General features: G+C 46.6%; 1 protein-coding gene across 2 annotated transcripts in view; it reads right to left on the reverse strand.

Annotated features, from left to right (window-relative positions):
* Positions 1-23,728, reverse strand: part of LOC123017274 (RNA binding protein fox-1 homolog 1) — a 242,826-nt gene that overhangs the window by 147,242 nt on the left and 71,856 nt on the right. For both annotated transcript variants that reach the window (XM_044418531.1, XM_044418532.1), the window contains one exon: positions 22,126-22,186. In XM_044418531.1, the coding sequence (XP_044274466.1) occupies positions 22,126-22,186 (61 nt within the window). The remainder of the gene's footprint in view (positions 1-22,125; positions 22,187-23,728) is intronic.

Below are 23,728 nucleotides of genomic sequence, written 5' to 3' on the forward strand. Positions count from 1 at the left end.
TACATTATGTACCTTCACAATGATTAAATAATCATTGTTGGAATTCAGTTTACCAGGAAGTGTCTTTTGCTAGCCCAGAGGGCTCCATGTGCCCTGGCCATTCAGAATGGTGTGGATGCATTACTCAGGGTCTGAGTATAGATGAGCTTGTGAGTTCATGAATAGTTTCTCAGAAGCTTGAATTTACATGTCTAAGCAGACCTGGAGATGGGTTCAAGGTACTCAACTAAACTGTCAATACACTGCAATTAGAAATATTGTAATCTCATTGTCACTGTATGATTGGCTGATCTTCCTTTATCTGTTCTGTATGTGATGACCTCAGAACCTTATTGTAATGTCTGCATTCTGTCATCAATTGCCCTGTACCTGTGACTGACTGGGAGAGTATAAATGCCCTGTAATGGTATTGAAGCTTTGCAGCAGAGTTTACCTCTGCCTGCACGGTAATGCATTATCGTGAGTCTACCATGGGAACCTGGGTCAAACAATAAAGCCACAGATGGTCTGAACGCTTGATCCTTCCCATGAACCCAAGTTTTATTTCCTCCTCACAAATTGAAATTCCGGGATTTTCTGACAATTTGGCGATGAAGGTGGGATCGTGGGTTTTTGGCCCTTTATCCTGGGCGGGAGAGATGGTAAGTTTGGCTGGAATTCTCTCCACTGGGGGAGCACAGATACTGGCCATCTCTTCCGTTTTGCAGGTGGGTCAATGTAATTAGATCTGGTTTTGAACCTCATTACACGTTGGCTTTGGTTGTGGACACCCAGGAAGCACGGGGGTTTCAGAATCTCGGCTTACTACCCCATGGACACCCCTGCATCAAACTGCAGGGTGGTGTGGATGGCCATGGGCGGCACCTGCGGGGTTGTCGTGGAAGCACTTGGTATTTTTATGTAAAACAGCATGGTCAAACCTAACTCAGAGATTCCAATCTAAATTGACCCCAGAGGGCTCATTTGATTAGAACTGGCTACACCTCTTGCAAAAGCATCTGGAAGAAATACATCCTAAGAAGATGGAAAGCAGGTTGGATTGTTTCAAGCTGGTGGAGGAGAAAAAGCTAGCTAATATGGTATTGGTGCACCAGGAAAGATCTACACGTGTGAGTATATGTTTGCACTGGGGCTTGTGTAGAGTTCTATGTTCACTGTTGCTGTCTGTATTTTCTGTCTTGTCTGTGTTTTAAAGTGTTCCCCTTTCTGGGAGGTAGGAATATCCCAGAGTGGGTTTTGGGGCTGAAATAGAAGTTCCCCATGCAGCCGCCCCAATCTGTCCTTTTCAGGGCATGGTTGAAAGCAAGGGCGTGGATGGGTGTTCTTGCCCCTGAGATGAGAATATGTGAACCTGGCTTTGACTGAGAAATAGATTCATGAGGTCATTTGCCTGAGCCCAAGCATGGCTGAGTCCGGCTGGGAAAAAGGTGATGACCAGGGAAATGTGTGTGTGAGATTCTTTCCTTCCCCCATTCCTTCTATATGAGCTAGAACTGGGAAGTAAGGAAATGTGTGGCCCTTGAATTGGGCTTGCAAACACAGGTCCTACCCAGTTTTCTGGACATTCTCAATAAGCTTATCCTGTGTAAAAGCCCGCTATGAAAGAGGGGTTATATAGAAACCTTTTATGCAGGTCCTTTCCTTGTCAGAAACCAGGAACACTGTTTTAATGTCCTGCAAGTTTTTCAACTTCTTCCATCTGCCTTACAGCCCTCCTAGGTAGGAAGTTTTCCTTCTTGTTAGATTAAATAATTGCATTTGAAATTCCAGGAGGGGATGCAGATGGGCAGATGAAAGATTAAAAATAAAAATGTATATACTGTTGAGAATTCTCAAGAGTAGGAATCCTGAAAGGATTCCCAGAGAGATAAAGGGTTTTTCTTTTATATTTTGGGGATATTTGCTGGTAAAGTCTTGGAAATTTGAATGGTTGTGTTTAGCAATTAGCCTGAGCAGTTGCAGGCTGGAGTTCAACAGGGGAGAGTATAAAATCAGGGGAAGACAGATTGCAGTTAACCATTAATAAATATTTCTGCCCAAATTGGCTGGTTTTTCTCCCCCTGTTGAACTGCAACTGTTTGGAATGTGAGGTTTGAGTGAAAGGCAAAAATATTTCTTTTCCTGGATGTTGTGTGTATGCCATGTGAGAATAAGAGTATGCATTTGACAGGAATTCCTTGATTCAAGGGGTGCATGGTGCTTGGTGTGAGAGAATTTTAAGCGTTTTGGTAAATGGTGATTTGGTATTTTTTTCTACTGGAAAAAAAATGGGAAGAAATGTGTAACTTTTGGAGTAAAGAAAAAAAAAATGAATGAAAAAAAGGAGGAATGGTCTACCTTGCTAAGAGCACTCCCGTTATTTAAGAGACAGTAACTGCAGCCTCTTCTCTGGGTTTGGTCTGGCCAACTGAATTCAGGGAAATGTGTGCTGGAAATTATGGATTTCTCGACTCTGTGGGCTTGGCCATTCCACAGAGCCAAGAAAAGGGGGGATGCTCTGGCAGGAAGGTACCACCACTTTGTGAGTACTGCAGAAGCAGCACAAAGCCTCTGAGCATGTGCAGAGTTCAAAGTACTTTGGGAAGTTTGAGCGGCTCCGCTTCCAGCCACAGGTTGGAGGCGGGCTTGCACTAGTTCTCAAAAGAAGTCTTGGAGTATCTAGAAAACTCTCAAAAGAAATCTTGGTGTCTTAAAAAAATAAAAAAAAATTGTGTAACTGAGGCAAGGCATTTTAGGTTCTTTGAGTGTTCAGAGCTTGTATTGCCTCAGGAAAAATTCTGCCTGGGAAGGTTTGGGTTAAAACAAAGACCCTTAAGCACTCTCAATGAGGAGCTAGGGGATTTTTTTAAGGAAGGGAATCCTTCCAAAAAGCAATGTTGTGAGCATGTGTCAATTATTTGTGTCAGCCATCAAGAGTTTTCCCTCTCCAATAACTTCCATTTTCCTATGCAACATGGATCTGGGTCTTAAAAAAAAAAGTTCTGAATTCTGAGTATACCATCTTGTTATTGCTATGCTACAACTGAATGATTGGGAGGGAATGGATGGAACTCTGGGCCGTGTATGCGTGCCAAGATAAACTAAATTCAAGACTAGAAAAATGCTTGAAGCTTAGGATGAAATGAATGAGAAGACTGTGGGGGAGGGGGGAAAACTGAGAGGACCCCAGACTGACAGGATCGCCCATTCCCATTGAGAGCAATTCTGCCTTGACTGTGCTTCAGAATGCCAGCTAACCATAACGTTGACTAAGGGTGCAATACTATGGGTGTTTCGACAGAAAAGAAAGAACCTGCAGCTTGTGACAGGATAGTGAACCTCTGGAGTCACAGAGCCTCTCTCTCTCTCTTTCCGGCTATTTATGGGATTGCACCATTAGCTTTTACACAAAGCAGAAAAACAAACTGAGAAAAGACGGAGCATGCCCAGGCAAACCTTCACTAGGGGGAAAAGTTCTTTTCCAATCTGATCTAAGCCCAGAACTTGACTCATTAAAGAGTTCAATTACAGGAAGTCTAATTTTCTGTAATATCCTTTATTGTATTTCCTATCTGTGCCATCCAACATATGAGCCGTTCGGCTGATTTTTCACATCTGTCAGCCATTTCTGTCAAAAGGGTTGAAAGATATCCTCGGATTTTAAGTTATAATAATGGTGCCTCAATTTGTCCGAGCAAGGGGGTGGGGTATTCTGGAAGATGCAGATCAATGATCTCAGCTGAAAGTCGCTCTCATCTTTCATTGCCTTCACCCTCCCAATTTGATGGCTGTATCATCTAGCTTGGTGAAGCTCACACGGGAAAGACTTCATTCATCATGAAAATAACAGCAATTAAACTTTACTTTGTCTTGTCGATGAGGTATGTGCTGGCCCGTAACTGCGTGGGTTAATCAAGTGTGAGGGGAAGTTTGACATACGCGAGTGAGGAACTGCCAAGGCATCCTGTGTTAGCAGGCGGAGGGGGTAAATTCACCACTGTGGGTACAAGTCTGTGAATTTGTCTTGCTGTCACAACACTCGTCTCTTCGGGTTGGAAGTTTTGGAAGAAGGAAGGGGCAGAAACCCCCACATCCTTCTTGCAGACATGCGCAAATTGCAGACAAAAGGCCATCGCAGGGGAGCTGGGTAAGCAGAACATTCCAGACCCAATTGCTAGAACAGTGGGCTAAAAAGGATGCTAAACTGTGGGCCAGGGAAGACTTGGGAAGCCACTGCCAGGTAGAAGGGACAGTATCAGACTGTATATTTATTTATTTAAAACATTTCTATGCCACCCCCATTGCAACAAAGCCTCGGGACAGCTCAGAAAGAATACATAAAAACATACATAAATAATAATAATCTAACAATAAAAAAACATTAAAAAAACCCCCAGTGCATTCTGGCTAAAAATTTTAAAATCCTAATTAATTCAATAATTTAACAATTAAAATAAGTTTTAAATAAAAAGGTCTTAGCCTGGCACCGAAAAACAAATAACGACGGCGCCAGGCGGACCTCTCTGGGGAGCACATTCCATAGATGGGGCGCCACTGCAGAGAAGGCCCTCCTCCGGGTACTCACCCTCCTAATATCATTCACAGAGGGTTCCCAGAGAAGGGCATCCGTTGCTGATCTCAAGGGGTGGGAGGGCATATATGGGCGCAAGCTTTGATATAATAAAGATAGGCAACCTGGTACCCACCAGACGTTTTTACTATAAATCTTGTAAGAGCCAGCCAACATGGAAAATTGAGATGGATGATGGGAGCTGTAACCTAAAATATCCAAAGGCTGCAAGGTTATCTGGACCAATGAAATGACTTACATTAAACATGGCAGACATGGCATGAGTGGAGCCGGCTGGAGCTGGGGTCAGACTAGATGGCCCGGGAGACCCCTTCGAACTCACTCTGTTTCTGTGTTTCGATGTTCCATGGTTCTATGTGGAGTCAGCTCTCTTTGAGCTGCTTCACATGCTGGATATGCACTCCCACCAGACCCTCGAGTTTGCAAAGGGTGCGCTTGAATTTGGGTTGCAGCACTGGCCGAAGAACCATCAGTGGGTGAGTACCAGATTATCAGGGTTTGTTCCATCCTGGTTTGTAATGGCACCAGAATTATAAAATGGAAGGACACACAACTTGCCCTTCAGGTTGAATTCTTATGCCCTCTGTGGACCTCGGAGCCATGCAACCTGCTGGCACCAACTGGCAGCCTTGTCCCAGCATTTCAAGCAGCAATTTCCTCCCAGCTGTACCTGGAGAACTGCCAGGGACTGCACCTGGCCTCTTCTGCCTGCTCTTCCCTGTTGCTGTGGCCTTTCCTTTGATACTGGTTCCTGTAGCATTTTATTCACAAGCATATTGGCTGGATACCCATCCCCTGCTTCTTTGGCCACCGGTTTGGGTGGGAAGCCTCTGGGCTACCTGGCTTTCCTGCAGGTACAAAGGCAAGTTGAAGATGGCCGGGGGCTTCTCTGTCTTTTGCTTCCTCCTCCTCCTCACTGTTCTCTTCCCCTGTGAGTTTCTGGAAACCCATGGGGAGGCCCTCCTTAGACTGACCTTTGCCAGCTTTCAGGATGCCTGCCAAAGGACAGCCACATGCTTGCTTTCCATGAGGCACATGCTTCTCTGAGCAACAGCCATGTCCTCACCACACTGGGAGCGTGGCAGCAGCTGCACGAATCGCAGCCTGTCAGCAGGCACAATCCTGAGGCCAATGATGTGGTCCAGAGCTTTCTGATGGCTATGGAATACAGCTGGATCAGTTGTTCTCCTGCCTCAGTTTGTTTGCCAAGACCAAACTTGACTGTGGTACCTGTTTCTTCCATTTCTCCCACGTTTGCATTGCAACTTCCAGTAATATAGATCATGTCTTTCTTTGGTGTTTGTTTCAGCATAGCATTCTTAAACGTTCTCCACTGCTGAGTCCACAGCAGGAGCATCAACTTGCAGAATTGTTAGGTTGTGAGGCTGTCCGCTGATGCATCTTGCCATTAACCTCTCACTGACTGTTCAAAGACTTTCTATGGTTTTGCCCACTTTTTTATTCAGTATGAAGCCCACTCCTCTACTTCGGATACGATCATCAGAGTTGAAGAAACCTTAGCCAGTCCAATGGACTTCATTGGTGCCTAGTATATCGATGTTAAGTCTTTTCATTTCATTCTTACTGATGTTCAGCTTTCCTGGGTTTAGGCCATTGACATTCCAAGTTCCTAAATGGAAGACCTTTGTACAGCACAGAGATCTCTTTTTTGCTAGGGGCTTAGGATTCACCCCAGCCGTGTCATGGATGCTCCTGTTACTATCATCATCTCTTTGCTCTTCCCCTGTAGCTTTATTGGAGCCTCCCAGTCAGGGTGTCTCGCTGCTTGGTACCGTATCTTTTGCATTTTTGAGCTGAACCATCCAGAGAGTTTTTTGGCAAAGGAAGCTAGAGTAGGTCACCAGGTCGTTCTGTGGGCTGTGCTGGCCAGCATATCAGTATGCTGTTCTCTCCCTGTCCACCCCACCCCCCGCCACAGTGAGGTATGGGCAGACTTAGGGGGAGCTTTAGAATGCACCTTTTCCAAAAATTGCACACTGCTCAAGTGCAACAACAGGCTTGGGAATGTGTGAGATTTCTCCAAAAGGTATTACATTGATGCTCAGGGCTCCAAACAGGGCAGATTTTGATCAGAAAGGAATCACAGCAAAATTCTTTTATATCCTGACTGATGTGCAAACCAGTAAGGAGAAAGGGAAGGGACGGACGGCCCACCACTGCCACAGCAAGACCCGCCACCGCTGAGGAGACTCGCTGCTGCCACGGCTGACCGGCGCCCTGACGCCCACTGAGGACGCTGCTGCTCTGCGGGACAGACGGCGCCATCGCGGGACCGGGAGCCGGGACGCGGCTGGCCTGCGGGCCCACCATCCGGCCGCCGAGTGCTCCGCGGGCCCTGCTCCTGCCCCCTCCTCCAGCGTGGGTGAGAGCTGTGCCGGTCTGGGGCGGGGCATGGGGGAGGGGCCGCGCGGCCTTTAACTCGCCAGCAGCTACCGGGGCCGGCGGCCGAAGGGCGGTGATGCCATTTAGGGCCGTTCGGGGCTGAGCGGGGGCTGGGCTGGCCAGGGTCTTTGTTGTTGCCCGGCAGGTGGGATTGGTTAAAGTGGGCGGCGGGAATTGTGGGTGTATTTTTAAGTGGTTTAATGTGTTTTTAGTTGTTTTAATGGATTCATCTCTGGCTTTGAGTATGGGGCTGCCTGGGGAGCATGTGGGCGCCGCCATTGGGGTGGTCACGGGCAATGGACATTATGGCGTTGGGGATCTAACACATCCGCGTAGAAGAAGGAGGGACAGATGGCTAGCACCTGTTCCCCCTTCAGGTTATTCCCCCAGCCTGAGGGTTCCAGGTAGTCCTGTCAACCGCCCTCCGGGCCTGTTGGTGCTGCTGCTTAATGCCAGGTCAGTCTACAATAAATCTTCCCTCATCCATGACCTGATTGTGGATGAGGGAGCCGACCTGGCCTGCATTACAGAGACCTGGGCGGGGGAGGGGGGGAGTCTCCCTCTCTCAACTGTGCCCGCCCGAGTACCTGGTCCAGCACCGACCACGCCTGGAGGGGAGGGGAGGGGAGGGGAGGGGGGTCACTTTGGTTAACCGAGCCTCTATTTCCCTCATGGGGCTTCCTGTCCCCTCGAGGCTGGGTCTAGAGTGCCTCTACTTGGTATTGGGTGACTGAGACAGACGGGGGATTCTGTTGGTGTACCGTGCACCCTTCTGCCCAACAGACTCCCTGCCTGAGCTGACGGAGATCGTCTCAGACTTGGTGTTGAAGACTCCCAGGATGCTGGTCCTAGGGGACTTCAATCTTCATGCTAAGACTGTTTTGACTGGGGCGGCTCAGGACTTCATGGCTTCCATGACGGCCATGGGGCCGTCTCAGCATGTCACTGGCCCGACCCATGAACGTGGACACACTCTGGACCTGGTTTTCTTGACAGGACAGAAGGAGGGGGATCTGAGGGTGAAGAACTTGTGTCTGACACCCCTGTCATGGTCAGATCACGTCCTCATGAGGTTTGAGCTCGAGAGTAGCCTTTCCCTCTGTAAGGGTGCGGACCCGATTGCGTTGGTCTGCCCCCGGAGCCGGATGGATCCGGATGGATTCCTGAAGGCTCTGGGGGAATTCCCGGTTGATAAGGCTGGTGGTCCTGTCGATGCCTTGATCGAACTGTGGAATGGGGAAATGATCAGGGCTATTGACACAATCGCTCCTAAGCATCCTCTCCCGCCTGGCAGAGCCCATTCATCCCCCTGGTCTACATCTGAGCTATGGGCGATGAAGCGGGTTGGGAGACATCTAGAGCGTAGGTGGAGGAAATCACGGGATGAATCTGACCGAACCCACTTAAGAGCCCATTACTGGGCCTATGCTTGGCGGTGAGGGTGGCGAAGGAGAAATTCTTCTCCACTTCCATTGCCTCCTCACAATGCCATCCGGCGAAGCTCTTTTGGGTGGTACAGGGGCTGGTACATCCGGGCCCCAAGAAAGATCTTGTGTCACCCTCGACGGCCCGCTGTGACAACTTCGCCAAGCATTTCAAGGAGAAAATTGCTCAGATTTGTCACGAGCTGGACTCCACTAGTGACTCAGAACCTTCTGGGGAGGTGCCAATGTTGCCGTCTGGTCCACAACTGATGGATGAATTTCAGTTGTTGCGGCCTGATGATGTGAACAAGGTGTTTGGACAAGTACATCCTACCACCTGCTTACTGGACCCTTGCCCATCTTGGCTACTCAAGAAAGCCAAGGATGGGATAGGGACCTGGATCCTGCAGGTTGTCAATGCCTCTCTAAGGGATGGCCCAGTACCTGCCCCTGTAAAGGAGGCGGTAGTCTGGCCAGTCCTAAAGAAGGCATCCCTGGATCCATAGATGGCCGCAAATTATAGCCCTGTGGCCAACATCCCATTCTTGGGCAAAGTGTTAGAGCGGGTGGTGGCGAGACAACTCCAAGCACTCTTGGATGAAACTTGGACCCATTTCAGTCCGGCTTCAGACCCGGGTATGGTACTGAATCTGCCTTGGTCGCCCTGTATGATGACCTGTGCAGGGAGAGAGACAGGGGGAGGGCATCCCTGTTGGTTTTCCTGGACCTCTCAGCGGCTTTCGATACCATCAACCATGGTATCCTTCTGGATAGGCTAGCGGGATTGGGAGTCGGAGGCACTGCTCTGCGGTGGTTCCGCTCCTATCTCAATGGCCGATTCCAGAAGGTGGTGCTGGGGGACTATGGCTCTGTGCCATGGCAGTTATGCCATGGAGTTCCACAGGGGTCCATTTTGTCCCCCTTGCTATTCAACATCTACATGAAACCACTGGGAGAGGTCATTAGGAGGTGTGGGCTGCGGAATCGTCAGTACGCTGATGATACCCAGCTCTACCTCTCGTTTTCCACCAATCCAGGTGAGGCAGTGGCTGTACTGAACCAGTGCCTGGCCGAGGTAATGGGCTGGATGAGGGCCAATAAACTGAAGCCCAATCCAGACAAGACGGAGGTCCTGTTGGTAGGTGGTTTGGGCTTCGGGGTGGGGGACCTGGACCTTGTCCTGAATGGGGCTGCACTCCCTCTTAGGGACAAGGTTCACAGCTTGGGAGTGCTCCTCGACCCAGAGCTTTCATTGGAAGCTCAGGTGAAGGCGGTGGCAAGGAGCGCTTTCCTTCAGCTTCGGCTGATCCATCAGCTGTGTCCCTACCTGGAGAACGATTGCCTGGCGACAGTGACACATGCACTGGCAACTTTCCGATTTGACTTCTGTAACGCGCTCTATGTGGGGCTACTCTTGAAGATGGTCCGGATACTTCAATTGATGCAAAACAGAGCTGCCAGGCTGCTGACGGGGATTGGGTGTTGTTCTCATATAACCCCAGTTCTCCATCAGCTTCACTGGCTCCCCATTGAAGTCTGGGCCCAATTCAACATGCTGGTTATCACCTATAAAGCCCTCAATGGCTTGGGACCTGGTTATCTAAAGGAGCGCTTGCATCCATATATGCCCTCCCGCCCCTTGAGATCGGCGGCAGAGACCCTTCTCCGGGAACGCTCCGTGAAGGATATTAGGAGGGTGAGTACCCGGAGGAGGGCCTTCTCTGCAGTGGCGCCCCACTTATGGAATGTACTCCCCAGAGAGGTCTGCCTGGCGCCATCGTTATTTGATTTTTCGGGGCCAGGCCAAGACCTTTTTATTTAAAAGTTATTTTAATTGTTAATTTATGAATTGTATTTATGGGGTTTTTATGTACATGCCGAGATGTTTGCAGTTTTTTAACTCTAATTGTATAAACTGTTTATGTTTATTTATTATTGTTGTAAGTGCCCCGAGGCTTTTTGCGAATGGGGCGGCATAAAAATGGTTTAAATAAATAAATAAATAAATAAGGGAAAGATTACCACCACCTACAAACACACACATGCCTACACACACAGAGCAGCTCTGTCCTTCTTTCTAAACCAATTCAGCATGTGGATCATGCATTGCTTGTAAACCAAAATAACAAGGATGGGTCCAATCTAGATTTCTGCCTGCCTATCTGGGTTTGATTTTCACATAGCAGAGGCTGTGCTGAAAAGAACCCCACTAAAGCTGGGGTCCTGAAACTTTCATTTGGAGACCTGACCCTCTGGAAGGCCATTTGTTTCACCGAGGTGAACCACTTTCAGGTTGCCGAAATAATAAACTATGTGGCATCTGATTCCCTTGGATTAGCTGACCATTTTTATTAATGACTTGGATGAAGAGGTGCAAGGGTTGCCGATCAAATTTGCAGATGATGCAAAATCAGGTGAGATAGCAAGCATCCTGGAAGACAGAATCAAAATTCAAAGTGATCTTGATGAAATTCAGTAGGGACAAATGCCAGGTTCTACACCTAGGAAAAGGGAATCAAATGCAGTTACAAGACAGACAGTACTTGGCTCAAGAATACTGCAGGTGAGAAGGATCTTGAAATTGCCACAGATTCCTTGCTATGAGCTTTGCTTCCTTCCTATGAGTCAACACTGTGATGTGGTTGTACAAAGGGCCAATGCTATACTGGGTTGCATTAACTGGCGCGTAGCTTCCAAATCATGGGAGGTAGTGGTTCTCCTCTGATGGGCACTAGTTAAGTACTGTGGAGTACAGGTGGAGTGCCGTGTCCAGTTCTGGGCTCCATACCTCATGAAAGATGCAGACAAGCTGGAAAGGGTTCAGCAGAGGGCAGCAAGGATGATCCAGGGACTGAAAATAAAGCACTGTGAGGAGAGATGGAAAGAACTGGGCATGTTTAGCCTCAAGAAGAGAAGACTGAGGGGACATACGATAGCACTGTACAAGTACATGAGAGGCTGCCACAAAGAGGAGGGCCAGGCTCTCTTGTCAATCATCCCAGAGTGCAGAACACAAAATAACAGGCTTAAGTTGTAGGAAGCCAGGCTCCAGCTAGATCTCAGGAGAAATATCCTGACTGTCTGAGCAGCACAACAATGGAACCCATGACCTAATCAGGTTGTGGGCTCTCCCACACTGGAGGGATTCAAGAGGCAGTTGAATAGACATCCGTCAGAGCTGAGGTCCTGCACTGAGCAGGGAATTGAATTCAATGGCCTTATAGGCCCCTTCCAGATCCCTTCCACTAGTTTATGATTCTGTATGTTCATTTCCTGCAGCTTCGCCACTCTTGAATCTTCCTGAGTAAGTGCATGAGTATGTGAGCGAATGTGAGAGTCTGTCTGTCTGTCTGTCTGTCTGTCTGTCTGTCTGTCTGTCTGTCTTCCTCCCCTCCCCTGCCTCCTCCAATCCTCTTAGGGGTGCTTCATCTTAGGGATGGCCTCAGGAGACAAGGTGCTTGAAAGCAAATACATGTGTACTTCAGTGTGTACATAAAGCAGTGTGTTTCCCCCACTTCTGTTTTGTAGGCTGAGTTCCAGCTCCAAGTCTTTTTGATACCTAATCCCGCTTGCCATGAAGATGGCACGTTTAGGAATATCCTTGGGAAGAATGGCATGGTGCTCATTTTTGGTGCTTGGACTAAACATCTTCAGATCAAGGGGGTGCAGAGGAGGGGTGGGGGAGGCTTTCCCCCAGAAAAGCAGAACTTTCAAACCATGATTTCCAGTAACTAGCTTAATAATTGTACATCAAACTGAAAACTCTTATTTTTTTTATCTTTCAGTTTGTCACAATGGAAAGAGATAAATATGACAGAACCATTAAAAAATAAAGCTGCCTGCTTGTCTTCTTCCCCACCTTCAATGACAGAAAACATCTTGCTAATGAGCTCTGCAATACAGGGGGAAAATATGGTCCATTTTATTTCATCGTAGTTGGTTGCCTCCACTAGATGCGGAAAAATGCCCTTACCAAGCAACTGTGTAAAATTTCCTTTTTGTGTTTTTGGGAAGGAAAGTCAGGGGAATAAGTTCCTTGCTTGGAAAGCCATAGGGTTATTGAAACAGGCCAGTCAGTGGGTTTTGATATGTCCAAGTCTGATGTTTTCAAAAGAAATGCTTGGAGGCAGAAGTCAACTCCCGGAATGGGAATAACAGAGACATAGAAACACAGAAAGAAAGTGAGACAGAAGGGCCCGCCCGGGCCATCTGGTCTGACCCCCGGCTCCAGCCAGCCCACTCATGACATGCCCACCATGTGCATGTCCAGCCTGTCCTTGAACACCCTCACCAAGGGGGCCTCAGCTACCTTCCCTGGAAGCCCATTCCATAGCCCTGGAGTCCTAACCTTCAGGAAATGCTTCCTGGCATCCACCCTAAATCTTGGCTCCCTAAGCTTTGCTCCATTGGAATGTGTTCTGCCCTCCTCCGCAGGGGGAAAAAGGTCATGGCCCACCTCTGAATGTATGTCACCAACAGATCCCCTCTGAGTCTCCTCTTCTCCAGGCTGAAGAGACCTAGTTCCCTCCATCTTGCCTCATACCTCATCCCCTGCAAACCAGCCACCAACCTTGTGCCCTACGCTGCACTGATCTAACCTGGCTATATCCTTTCTGTAATGAGGGGCCCAAAACTGAGCACAATGCTTCACTTGCAGGCGCACCAGAGTTGTATAGAGTGGCAGTAATATGTCTTGCGATCTTGAAGCCCCACTTCTGGCTATGCAACCAAGGTTGGCATTCACCCTCTTGACCACTGCATCACCCTACAGACTCATGTTTAGCCTGAAGTAAACCAGCACCCCAAGGTCCCTTTCACAAGGGCTGCTCACCAGCCACTTGTCACCTAACCTGTACTTATGACACCCATCCCTATGCCCCAAGTGTGAGATCTTGCACTTATCCACATTGAATGCCATCCTGTTGTCTCCTGCTGCCCACTTCTATAGTCTGTCCAGATCCTGAAGTACCTGCTCCTCGGTTGTAGCCACTGCCCCCATTTTAGTGTCGTCTGCGACTTTGATCAGCAGACTGTTCACCCCTTCTTCCATGTAATTGAGGAAAAGATTAAACAGGATCGGCCCCAGGACAGAGCCCTGGGGGACCCCATCACACGCCACCATCCTGATGATTCCCCACTAATGGTTACCCTCTGCTTTCGGTCAGTCAGCCATGCCCTAATCCAACAGACTGTGCATTGGTCTATCCTGAAACTCCTCAATTTCTCAACCAGGATATCATGGGGTGCTTTGTCAAAGGCCTTGCTGAAATCCAGGAAAACCACATCAACCGTGTCCTCTCCATCTAGCCAACTCGAATCCTTGTCATAGAATTCCACAAGGTTTGCCTGGCAGGACCTGTTTTTGTGGAAGCCATGTTGCATGGCTGCCAGCCTCCCATCCCTATCTAGGGTTACTATATCTCTCACTATTATGAGACTTTCCATTGTCTTTCCTACAATGGATGTAAGACTAACCTGTGTGTAATTCCCCATGTCCCTTCTACTACCCTTTTTGAAAATTGGGACTACTGATGCTACCCTCCAGTCCTCTGGAACCTCACCTGTTCTCTACAAGGCCTCAAAAATGGAGGCCAGCGCGCGCAAGAGAACCCCTGCTAACTCCTGAAGTCCTCTCAGTTGGAAACCATTGGGGCCCAGCACCTTTGTAATGTCCAGTGCTCTGAGGAGCTCTTCAACTTCTAGGGGAGCGACTCTAATCTGTGCCCCTCAATCCCCAGCCTCTTCTGATCCCCCATGTGGACCCTCCTCCCCACCCATCCTGCTTTGGGGAGAAAATAGTCATTTAGCATCTCTGCCTGTTCCCTCGTATCACTGATTCCCCTTCCTCCTTATTGAGTTCCCTGTCTGTCTTCCTTTTCTCTTGATATTTACATGTTGATAGAAGCCCTTTCTGTTGCTCTTGATATTCTTTATTTATTTTTTGATTTATATCCTGCCTTTTTCCTACAAAGGGCTCAAGGCAGCTTACATCTCTTCCTCCATCTTATCCCCACAACAACAACCCTGTGAGGTAGGTTGGGCTGAGAGTCTGTGACTGGCCCAAAGTCACCCAGTTGGCTCCATGGCTGAGCGGGGACTAGAACCCAGATTGTCTGAGTCCCAGTCCCATGCTCTTAACCACTACACCACACTGGCTCTCAGCTCGTAATCAGCCTTAGCCTTGCGAAGAATCCTTCTGCAATGGGCCTCCTCCCAGTATACCGTTTTTAAATTTGCCCCAGTACCCATTTCCTACAGAGGTTCCTCTTGCATCTAATCACTCTTAGCACTTCCTTTCGCATCCATGGCAGCACTATGTTTTGCCTTCCCGCCTTACTAGCTTTAGGTATCGTCAAGTCTTGCACCTCCAAAACCTCCCTTTTGAGTGCCGTCCACCCCTCCTCAACTCACTTACCTTCCAGTAACCCATCCCAGGAGACTTTCCCCAGTCTGGCCTTCAATTGACCACAGTTGGCCCTTGTAAAGGCCCAGCTTCTAATACTCGACCGGCCACTTGTCCCCATTCCCCTGATCTCAAAGCAAAGGATGGAATGTTCACTCATATCCAGAGCTCCCCTAATCTGCACCTCATCTATTGCCTCCTCCCTGTTGGCCAAGGCCAAGTCAAGGATGTTTTCTCCCCTTGTTGCCTCTCAGACCCTCTGTTTGAAAAACCCTCCTGCTATAGCTTCTAGGAAGCGATGTGACCTGGCTGTCACCGCCGAGTGAATCTCCCAAGTAATATCCAGGAGACTGAAATCTCCCATAATTACTGTGTCTCCCCCGAGATATCCTTAGAACCTGGCGTGTCAGGACATCATCCAGGGTCTCATGTTGACCTGGAGGGCGATAACATACCCCCACTGTCAGGTCTCTTTCCCTGTCAAAACCTCTAAGTTTCACCAGACTGCCTCTACCGAATCCCCATCTGTGCTGCAGTCTATCTCACTGCATCCTACCCCTTCCTGCTGCAACTAAACATGGGGTGTAGGATAGATCAAACATTTGCACATAACACAACTTACTCCTCCTCCTCCTCTGGAAGCACTTAACTGACTTTTCAGGGACCCTGAGAATGGGGTAGGCAGAGGGACGGAAGAACCATGGATGCCTGAGCCCACCAACTTCTAAGTGGCAATGCGTGAAGAATCCAGTTTTTGGGGTGGGGGGATCTGTCGGGTTTACCTTCCCCAGACTCTGGCCTGCTTTCTCTCTGCCAAAAGGCAGCCTCACGCTGAGTGTTCACGGGGGCAATTGATAGGAAGGAAGCAAGCCCAACTACTGCGCATGTGTAGCTAGCAAGGCAACTTGCGTACGCACCGCGGGCCACCTATGCACCCACTGTGCCAGCAGAGTTCCGCTCCTGCGCACAGGACCTGCAGCCCTTGCATGCTCCACAAAAGAGTTTGGCACAAAGGACGGACCTGCTGGGGTTCCCAAATGTTTGTGGACTCGGCCGCAGCATGGCTCACTTCCTTGGATCCCAGGGCTGAGAGCAAGAAAGAAGCTTGATGAGCATAAATGAGACAGACTCTGAGCAGACCTTCAAAGCTCCCCTGGACTCATGCCTGTTCTTGCTTGTGAACTGTTTCTATTCTTTGTTCAAATGGGAAAATGCGCTCTCATAAAAGTGTATTTTAAAGCATTACTTTAAAAAGGCACAATTTTAAAAATAAATACATGTGTATTTCTTAAAATGAGTATTTAAAATACATTGTTTATTATATATTGTTTGATGTGAATGAAAGTCTGGGAATTTATGAATAGTTTTGAAAACCATGCCTTTACTGGGGTTATAAATGAGAATACTTGAATGATTTACAAACTGAAATGAAAACTGGTATGTCCCTAGTGGGCAGAAGATGAACTTGGAGTTACAGGATGATTTGCAGTAGATCAAAGATTCCTGAGTCCTAATTGTTTAACAATACCAGTAGCAAGATGACCTCCTACTACCAGTTCGGAACTGAAAGCACAGTTCAGTCCCGGTAGTCAAAGCAATTTATTCATAAACACACATACACACAATGCATCAAGGTTTCCTTTCAGGGAATTCTGAGCCATCCTCAGTGCTTGGACTCGCAATTCCTTAATTCTATCCAGGCATGCCTTGTACCAGGCTGCAGTTGGTGGATCTGGTAAAAAAGGACTTAGATCCCACTAGCCTGAAACATGCCTGTTTGTGCCTCTCAACAACCTTAGACATGCAGATAAACATCTTCATTCTCACCTGGGAGTCTGGATATGCAGACAGGCAGGGGGAGGAGGCCTGCTCAAAGCCACACATTAAACATTTAATCTTATTTAGTAATTTTATCAATTTATGGTTGTCTGGTTGTATATATTTTTGTGTTCTATTTTGTGTCTTTCTTATAATATTTTATCAGTATTATTTTATAAATGTTATTATTGGCATTTGTATTGCAATGGCCACCCAGAAGGCATGATGCCACTGGGTGGCTTTTATACTAATTTATTAAATAATAAATACAAAAATTCAGAGTGCCAGTGAGATTTCACCCCCACCGAATGGGTAGTTCATGCTCTCTCAGACTGTTGCATGCTACCTTTTCATAATCTACGAGATGAGTGCTGACAGATTTGTATAGAGCACATTCCTAAGCAATGGCTTTCAAGGAATGGTTTTAGTTGGACTTATCCCCAGGTAAGCTGGTATGGGAGAGCTTCTCCGTGTGGTCGTATTTCGTGGACATACGATACTCCAGACCAAGAGGGCCAAGGCAATCGGGGCAAGGGGTTCCCCACGATGTTGTCAGAAGAACCCTTGCTCTGATAGGCCGGGAGAGGCTTGACGGTTGTGCGACTTGCCCCACCACCCAACTCTCCTTGAACGGAGAGCTGAGCTTGCTCACCTCAAGCCCAGCTAATTCATGGCTGGCCACTACCATCCTGGCACTGTTTCTCCTTCTCCTTCTCCGCCACTCATGTTTTCTAATCTCCTGCAGCAGCATCTCACCAGGCAGCAGCTACTCAAGTAAGCTGCAGCAGAGGAAGATGGGATACAGGGCCATTCCAGCAACTGTGTTGAATGCCTCCTCCCTCAACTACTGCGAGACAGTAACCACTGTCCCAACCAGTGGATGGGAAGCTGAGAAACTTCAGCAGCGTGGAAGACTCTCCAACAACATCCTCCTCTCTCTGAACCATTTCCATTCCAGCTGTTCAATATAATAATCCTGGGTTTACTGGTGCCAGGGTGCCCAGTGATGTCTGGGTTTGCTTGTTTTCTTCTTCCTTCCTCATTCCTTCTTCTAGATTTTAGGGCAATTGGTTGTAAACAAGCTGCTCTGAGAGCCCATTTGGCTGAAAATGGGATTAAATGCTTACTTTTAAAAAAGTAAAGAAAAAGAAACACTATGAAGCAGGATTAGGGACTGACAGGGGCAATGGAGAGTTAAGTGCTTCAGGCTCTTGTCCAAAATATCCAGTTTCTGGCTCCATGCAATATTTGCCTATAGATGATGCTTGGATTTAACATACCATAATATATTTTAAATGGTTGCCTTTGAACTTGTCCTTATCAACAGTAAGAATTTAGTCCTACGCTAACTTATGTTCAGCAATGTAGCGCATTGTTTCTGAATTGTTTACCATTAATATTGTATTTAAAACAAAGTGTGCACAAAGCATTAATGGGAAACAAGGTTAAAATCAGCAAGCATGGCTGGCATCTTGCACTTTCCCACCATGTGGGGAACTACTGGCTGCCCCATATTCCTTAGCAATATACAAGCAAGTGTCATAAGTAACCTAAGAGTACCAACAAAGTCTTTGCTTTTGTTGCAAAATATTTCCAGTCCAGTGGAAATATTAGAGAGAATGACTGGAAATACTGGAACAGCATGGAATCACATGCCACTGAATACCACAAGTGGATAGAAATTGAGCAAGCACATTGAGGCAGAAATCAGCAGATGATAAACCAAGAAATTTGTTGCAGAGGAGGGCAGGATGTGCTCCAATGGAGCCAAGCTCAGGGAACCAAGGTTCAGTTTGGATGCCAGGAAGCACTTCCTGACAGTTGGGACCCCGAGGGTGTGGAATGGGCTCACATGGGAGGTGGTTGAGGCTCCACTGGGGAGGGTGTTCAAGGATAGGCTGGACATGTACATGGTGGGCATGTCATGAGCGGGGCTGGCTGGAGCCGGGGATCAGACTAGATGGCCCAGGAGGGCCTTCTGACTCGCTCTGTTGCTATGCTTCTGTGCTTCTATGTTTCGAAATTCAGCAATGAAGAATTGTGCTCTAGCACTTCACAGATACCGTACTGTTTCTGGTGGCATAACATCTTGGCATTCCTGTGTTCTTCAGACAAGGTGTTCACAGGTAACAGTGAGAATGCTATCTATCTATCTATCTATCTATCTATCTATCTATCATCTATCTATCTATCTATCCATCCATCCATCCATCCATCCACCCACCCATCCATTCATTCACCAGTGTTTGTGACCACCTCTATATCTACACAGATTCCCAAGTGGTGAACAGTGACAAGTGAAAACACATAAAAGAATAAAAGCAACATACTGAAAACAATTTGATGTACAAGGAGAGGCTGGCTGACAAATATTACAAGGGCACTGGAGTGCATTCATGGAATGTGTCTTCAAAGGTGTACCCTGTTCACTACAGTGGGAAAACCATTCAGAATGAACTGATAACTCTCATGGCATGGGTAGTGTTGGAGAAACCATGAAGCAGGTGGAATGAAGCACTGCTCTTTCATACTTAGGTTTAAACATAAGATGTCAATCAGCCTGAGAAGATGATGTTCACAATGAGGTTTTTTATTCAAGATGGAGGCAAAAGTCATAGAAATGAACCCATCACAGGATGAACCACAGTTGATGAATGAACTGGAGAATGGCTTATGGACCTCTTGCTGAGGACACCAGGAGACAGCAAGATTCACCATGGCCAATGTCACCAACACGAAGGGAAGAATGATACTCAGGCCAGTTACCCACACCAACAAGTTTCACCCACACCCTGTGGCTGTCCCGCTCTTAGTCTCATCGTTTTCAGTGCAGCCTCATTATCCCAGGAATCTATTTGCCTTTCTAGCATACACTGGCACAACTTTCTGCTACCTTTTGCATCTATTAAATGGCAGAAGATATTAAATATAATAAAGCCAAGATTGACAGACAAATGGTCAAGGAATACCTAGATGGAATAAACTTCTGCCTCGACTTTAGTGAAGCTTTTGACATAGTGCCCCATGAAATTCTGATAAGAAAAGTAGCAAAAACTGGACTAGATACCAGGATTAGGTGGATCCAAAATTGGCTGCTAAATCAGACACAGAGTGCTCATCAACAGCACCTTCTCAAACTGGAGAAAGGTAACTAGTAAGGTGCCACAGGGTTTAGTTTTGGACCCTGTGTTCTTCAACATCATTATTAATGATCTAGATGAGGACAAGAAAAGATAATCAGATTTGCAGATGATACCCTAGAAGACAGAATGAAGATCCAGAGCGATCTTGATAAACTTGAACACTGGGTTGAAAGCAACAGGATGAGGTTCAATAAGGACAAGTGCCAAGTCCTCCACTTGGAAAAAGAAACCAAAGGCATCAACAAGATGGGGAATGTGTGGCTCAATGGAACTGAAAAAGATCTTGGAGTAATTGTGGACAATAGGCTAAACATGAGCCCACAATGTGATGCAGCCTCCAAAAGGGCAAATGCTTCCAAATCACAAGAAGTAGTAGTTCCTTTACCAGAAAGATGCAGAGAAATGAGAAAGGGTCCAGCGGAGGGCAACAAAAATGATCCAGTGTTGGGCAACACTGCTCTATGAGGAGACACTGAGAGAACTGGGCATGTTCATCCTTGAGAAGATGGAGGGGGGGGGCATGATATCCCTTTATAAGTATATCAAAGGCTGTCACAAGGAGGAAGGTCAAGGTCTCTTCTTGCTGATGCCAGAGTGTAGGACACAGAATAATCAAGTCAAGCTGTGACAACCCAGATTCAGGCTAGATATCAGGAAAAGTTTCCTCACTATCAGAGCAATGCAGCAGTGGAACCAGCTGCCTTGCGAGGTGGTGGGCTCTTCCACACTGGAGACATTCAAGGTGAAACTGGACAGCCATCGGAGTGGGATGGTGTAACAGCAGGGGGTTGCCCCGATGGCCCCTTCCAACTATGATTCTATGGTTCTATGAAGCCACTGAGCGGCATTCACTGGGAAATTTGCATGGGCACTGGGATGCTCTGATAGAAATAAGAGATGAGGAGCAGTTTTTCCACGACAAAAGTGCTTGTTGAAACCCTTGATACTGGTACCGCATGCAAGGTGTCCCTGTGTAAACACCACATATTGAGGCAGTTTGAATACAGGGTCAAACACACAAGAAGGAGTTCAGTAGCTGAAACGAAATCCTCAAACAGAAGTTGCAAAACTTGTCCCTACTGTTCACATTACAAGCGAAGAGTGGCCGAACCACCTTGAAGCTCACAAAAATACATGGGGAACCTTGAACAACTACCCGACAAGACATTTACCACCCACTTACCACAGAAGCCTCCATGATGCCAACCACCTCTAACATGAATGACAGGTCAAGTCAATTGAACTCAAACCGACTGGGCTTCCCAGCATCAGGCAATCCCTTAACGACCCAGCCCACACGGAGTAATATTACTCAAAATCCGGATCCCCTAGTCACTGTGCTACATTTTGCATCAACCAAGGTCCAGAAAGTGCTATTTTAAGCAGAGGCTGCTCAGCAAGCCAGGGGGTGCCAGCACCAGTTCTGTTCTGACGTGGTTGCACGCACAGGGATCTCAACACTTCTTTGTAAAGCAGTGACTCAGCAAAATAAGGGGGGGGGTGCTCTGGGCCCCCTGTGGATGCAGTCAGTCTCAATTCAAAATAAGCAAGACACAAGTCCCCACCAGAGAGCACTTTCATCACCTATTTAGAGGAAAATGCTCTGGCTTTCGTCCTCCCCAGCAGCTGTGCAGCAAAATGGATACCAGTTTGGAATGCAGGGAGATGAGCATTCCCAAGAGCAAAGCAGTCATAGCTCTGAGTAGTGGGGAGGCTTAAGAATGAAGTCCAGATGGTCAACAGCTCCGTGTCTGCAGATCCACGGAGTTTTCTTGCTGCCAACACGTCAGTGTCTTTGGTTCAATGGAAGCAAGTGTACATTGGTAGATTATGTGCAGAGGAGCTGGAGCCTCTGTTCACACAACCCTGCAAAAGCTGGCACAAGTTTTGGCTAGTGGCTTACTTTTCACAAACAGACCACCCTGGAACCCATGGCTCACTTTAGGGTGGCTGAAACCTATGATGTCTTGCGTTGTCCAAGCTGAGAAGCGCAACTTCACTGTGACTTATTGGAGTGGCAAGAGAAATAGCCTGCTTGAGTGACAAAAACTGAGGTATTGACTGAGGAAATGGGCAGTTCGGCTGGAAAGGTTCTTAAGATACATGCTGGAGCTGTTGGGAGGGGAAGCAAAGCAGGGTCCGCAAGTACACAGCAAAGGCATGGAGGCCCTCTTCTCAGGATGTGCTGAGCCTTCCCAGGAGGCTCCTCTCTCCCCCTCTCTCTGTAAGAACTATAGATTTATGGGTGTTTGTGTGTGTAATCCTATTATGAACCCAAGATTCATTGTCCTGAGTGAAAAGGTGGTTTGTACAGCGCACTGGAAAGCAAAGACCCACAACTTGAAGCAATATTCACACACTTACCATTTGTGTAAGGGTTGACGGTCTTCTTATTTGTCATGACACGGGCTGTTGCGTTATTTACCTAAGCATATAGAAAAGCAAATCAGTCCCACTTCTGCAGGAAAAGGGGTCCAGGATACTAATGAAATGCATGCATTATTATTGGTATTAGTCATGTATAAATGCAATTTAATTTATATCCCAAAATAAAAATTAAAAAACTTAAAAAGGCAGGAGGCGCATAACAAAATCATACTATTTATAATTACGTTTACTCTCATCACCATTTTATAAAACTTACAAATCATTTCAATAAAGTAACATCATCTCCTTTAAACTTTAATAAAGAGACATTAAAAGCAAATTAAAAAGGTTTTGCATAATCGAAGATTTAAGAGCATGCTTTTATTCCATGGTAACACTGAAACAATAAAATATTTAAAAACAGAATTTTCAAAAGAAATTGTATGAAGGAGCATGCAGTGGAGTAGAAAAGGGGTAGAGACACAGTACAGGGGAAAATTAGAGGTCCAAAAGAAAGAAAGAAAGAAAGAAAGAAAGAAAGAAAGAAAGAAAGAAAGACAGACAAATGAATCTTAGCAGTGTGCAACATAACCCTTTCAAAGAGAGGTTCCATTGGAAAAGCAACACGTAGGCATTCAACACTGGGGAACATGAGCCTTGTTTGTTCATTGCAAGAAAACTAACGAAATCATTCAAGCTTTCAAAATCACAGCTAACAAAAGGATAAAAGAGGGTGCATTATTTAACACAATATGGAGTTGACGATCTGAGTAAGATGTGCACAAGAGTCATATCCTCAATCCAGTCAGTGTCTCCAATGCTTGCTTAAAACGGACACTCAATTGACAGGCGTACCGATATATATATATATATATATATAAAAAAAAATAGAGAGAGCATCAAGAAAACTTAATACGACAAGTCAAAAAAATCCACGTGGTATATATCAGCGCTTAAAAAATATACGTGAAACGGCAGATGGACTTCTCCACTTACCATTCAGCACCATCGCCAGCATGGGGTATGTATACAGTTACCATGGTTACTGAGAGTTTGGTGAGGGCCCTAAGCGCTACCGCCGAAGGGGGAAAATGGAAAGGCAAAACATGCAACATCTTACTCAAAAGATGACAGCATTTTCAATTGGTATTTTTTTCTTTCTTTTTCTCTCTTTCTTAAAATTCTAACAAATATGATCCAGGCAGTGTTGGAGGGGATCCAGTGGTATGATAAAAAATGGAGTGGACACAGGTTTAGGGGAATATTTTCAAATATAATTTAAGGGTTTGGACCCACATGGAAAATGGGACTGGGAAGTTGTCCCAAACAAATGTACACATATCGGATTTTTAAGTGTTAAACATCATTCCCATGATTATTTTCATTGAAATTTTCTTTGATTTCTGAATTGAAATAATTGTGAAAGCCACTGTGGATCCTGCATCAACCCTGCACTGAAAAACAAAACAAACAGAAAATTAAAAAAATTGATTTTATTGTTTTGCTTTGTCACTTAAGTTGTTTTCTCCAATTTTTGTTTAAAAATCTATTGCACCCATTGAATTACAAAACCTTTCAGATCACATCAAAATAGTAAAGC

Source organism: Varanus komodoensis, unplaced genomic scaffold (assembly GCF_004798865.1).
Source record: "Varanus komodoensis strain SLA01 unplaced genomic scaffold, ASM479886v1 scaffold90, whole genome shotgun sequence".
In the NCBI taxonomy this organism is placed as follows: domain Eukaryota; kingdom Metazoa; phylum Chordata; class Lepidosauria; order Squamata; family Varanidae; genus Varanus; species Varanus komodoensis.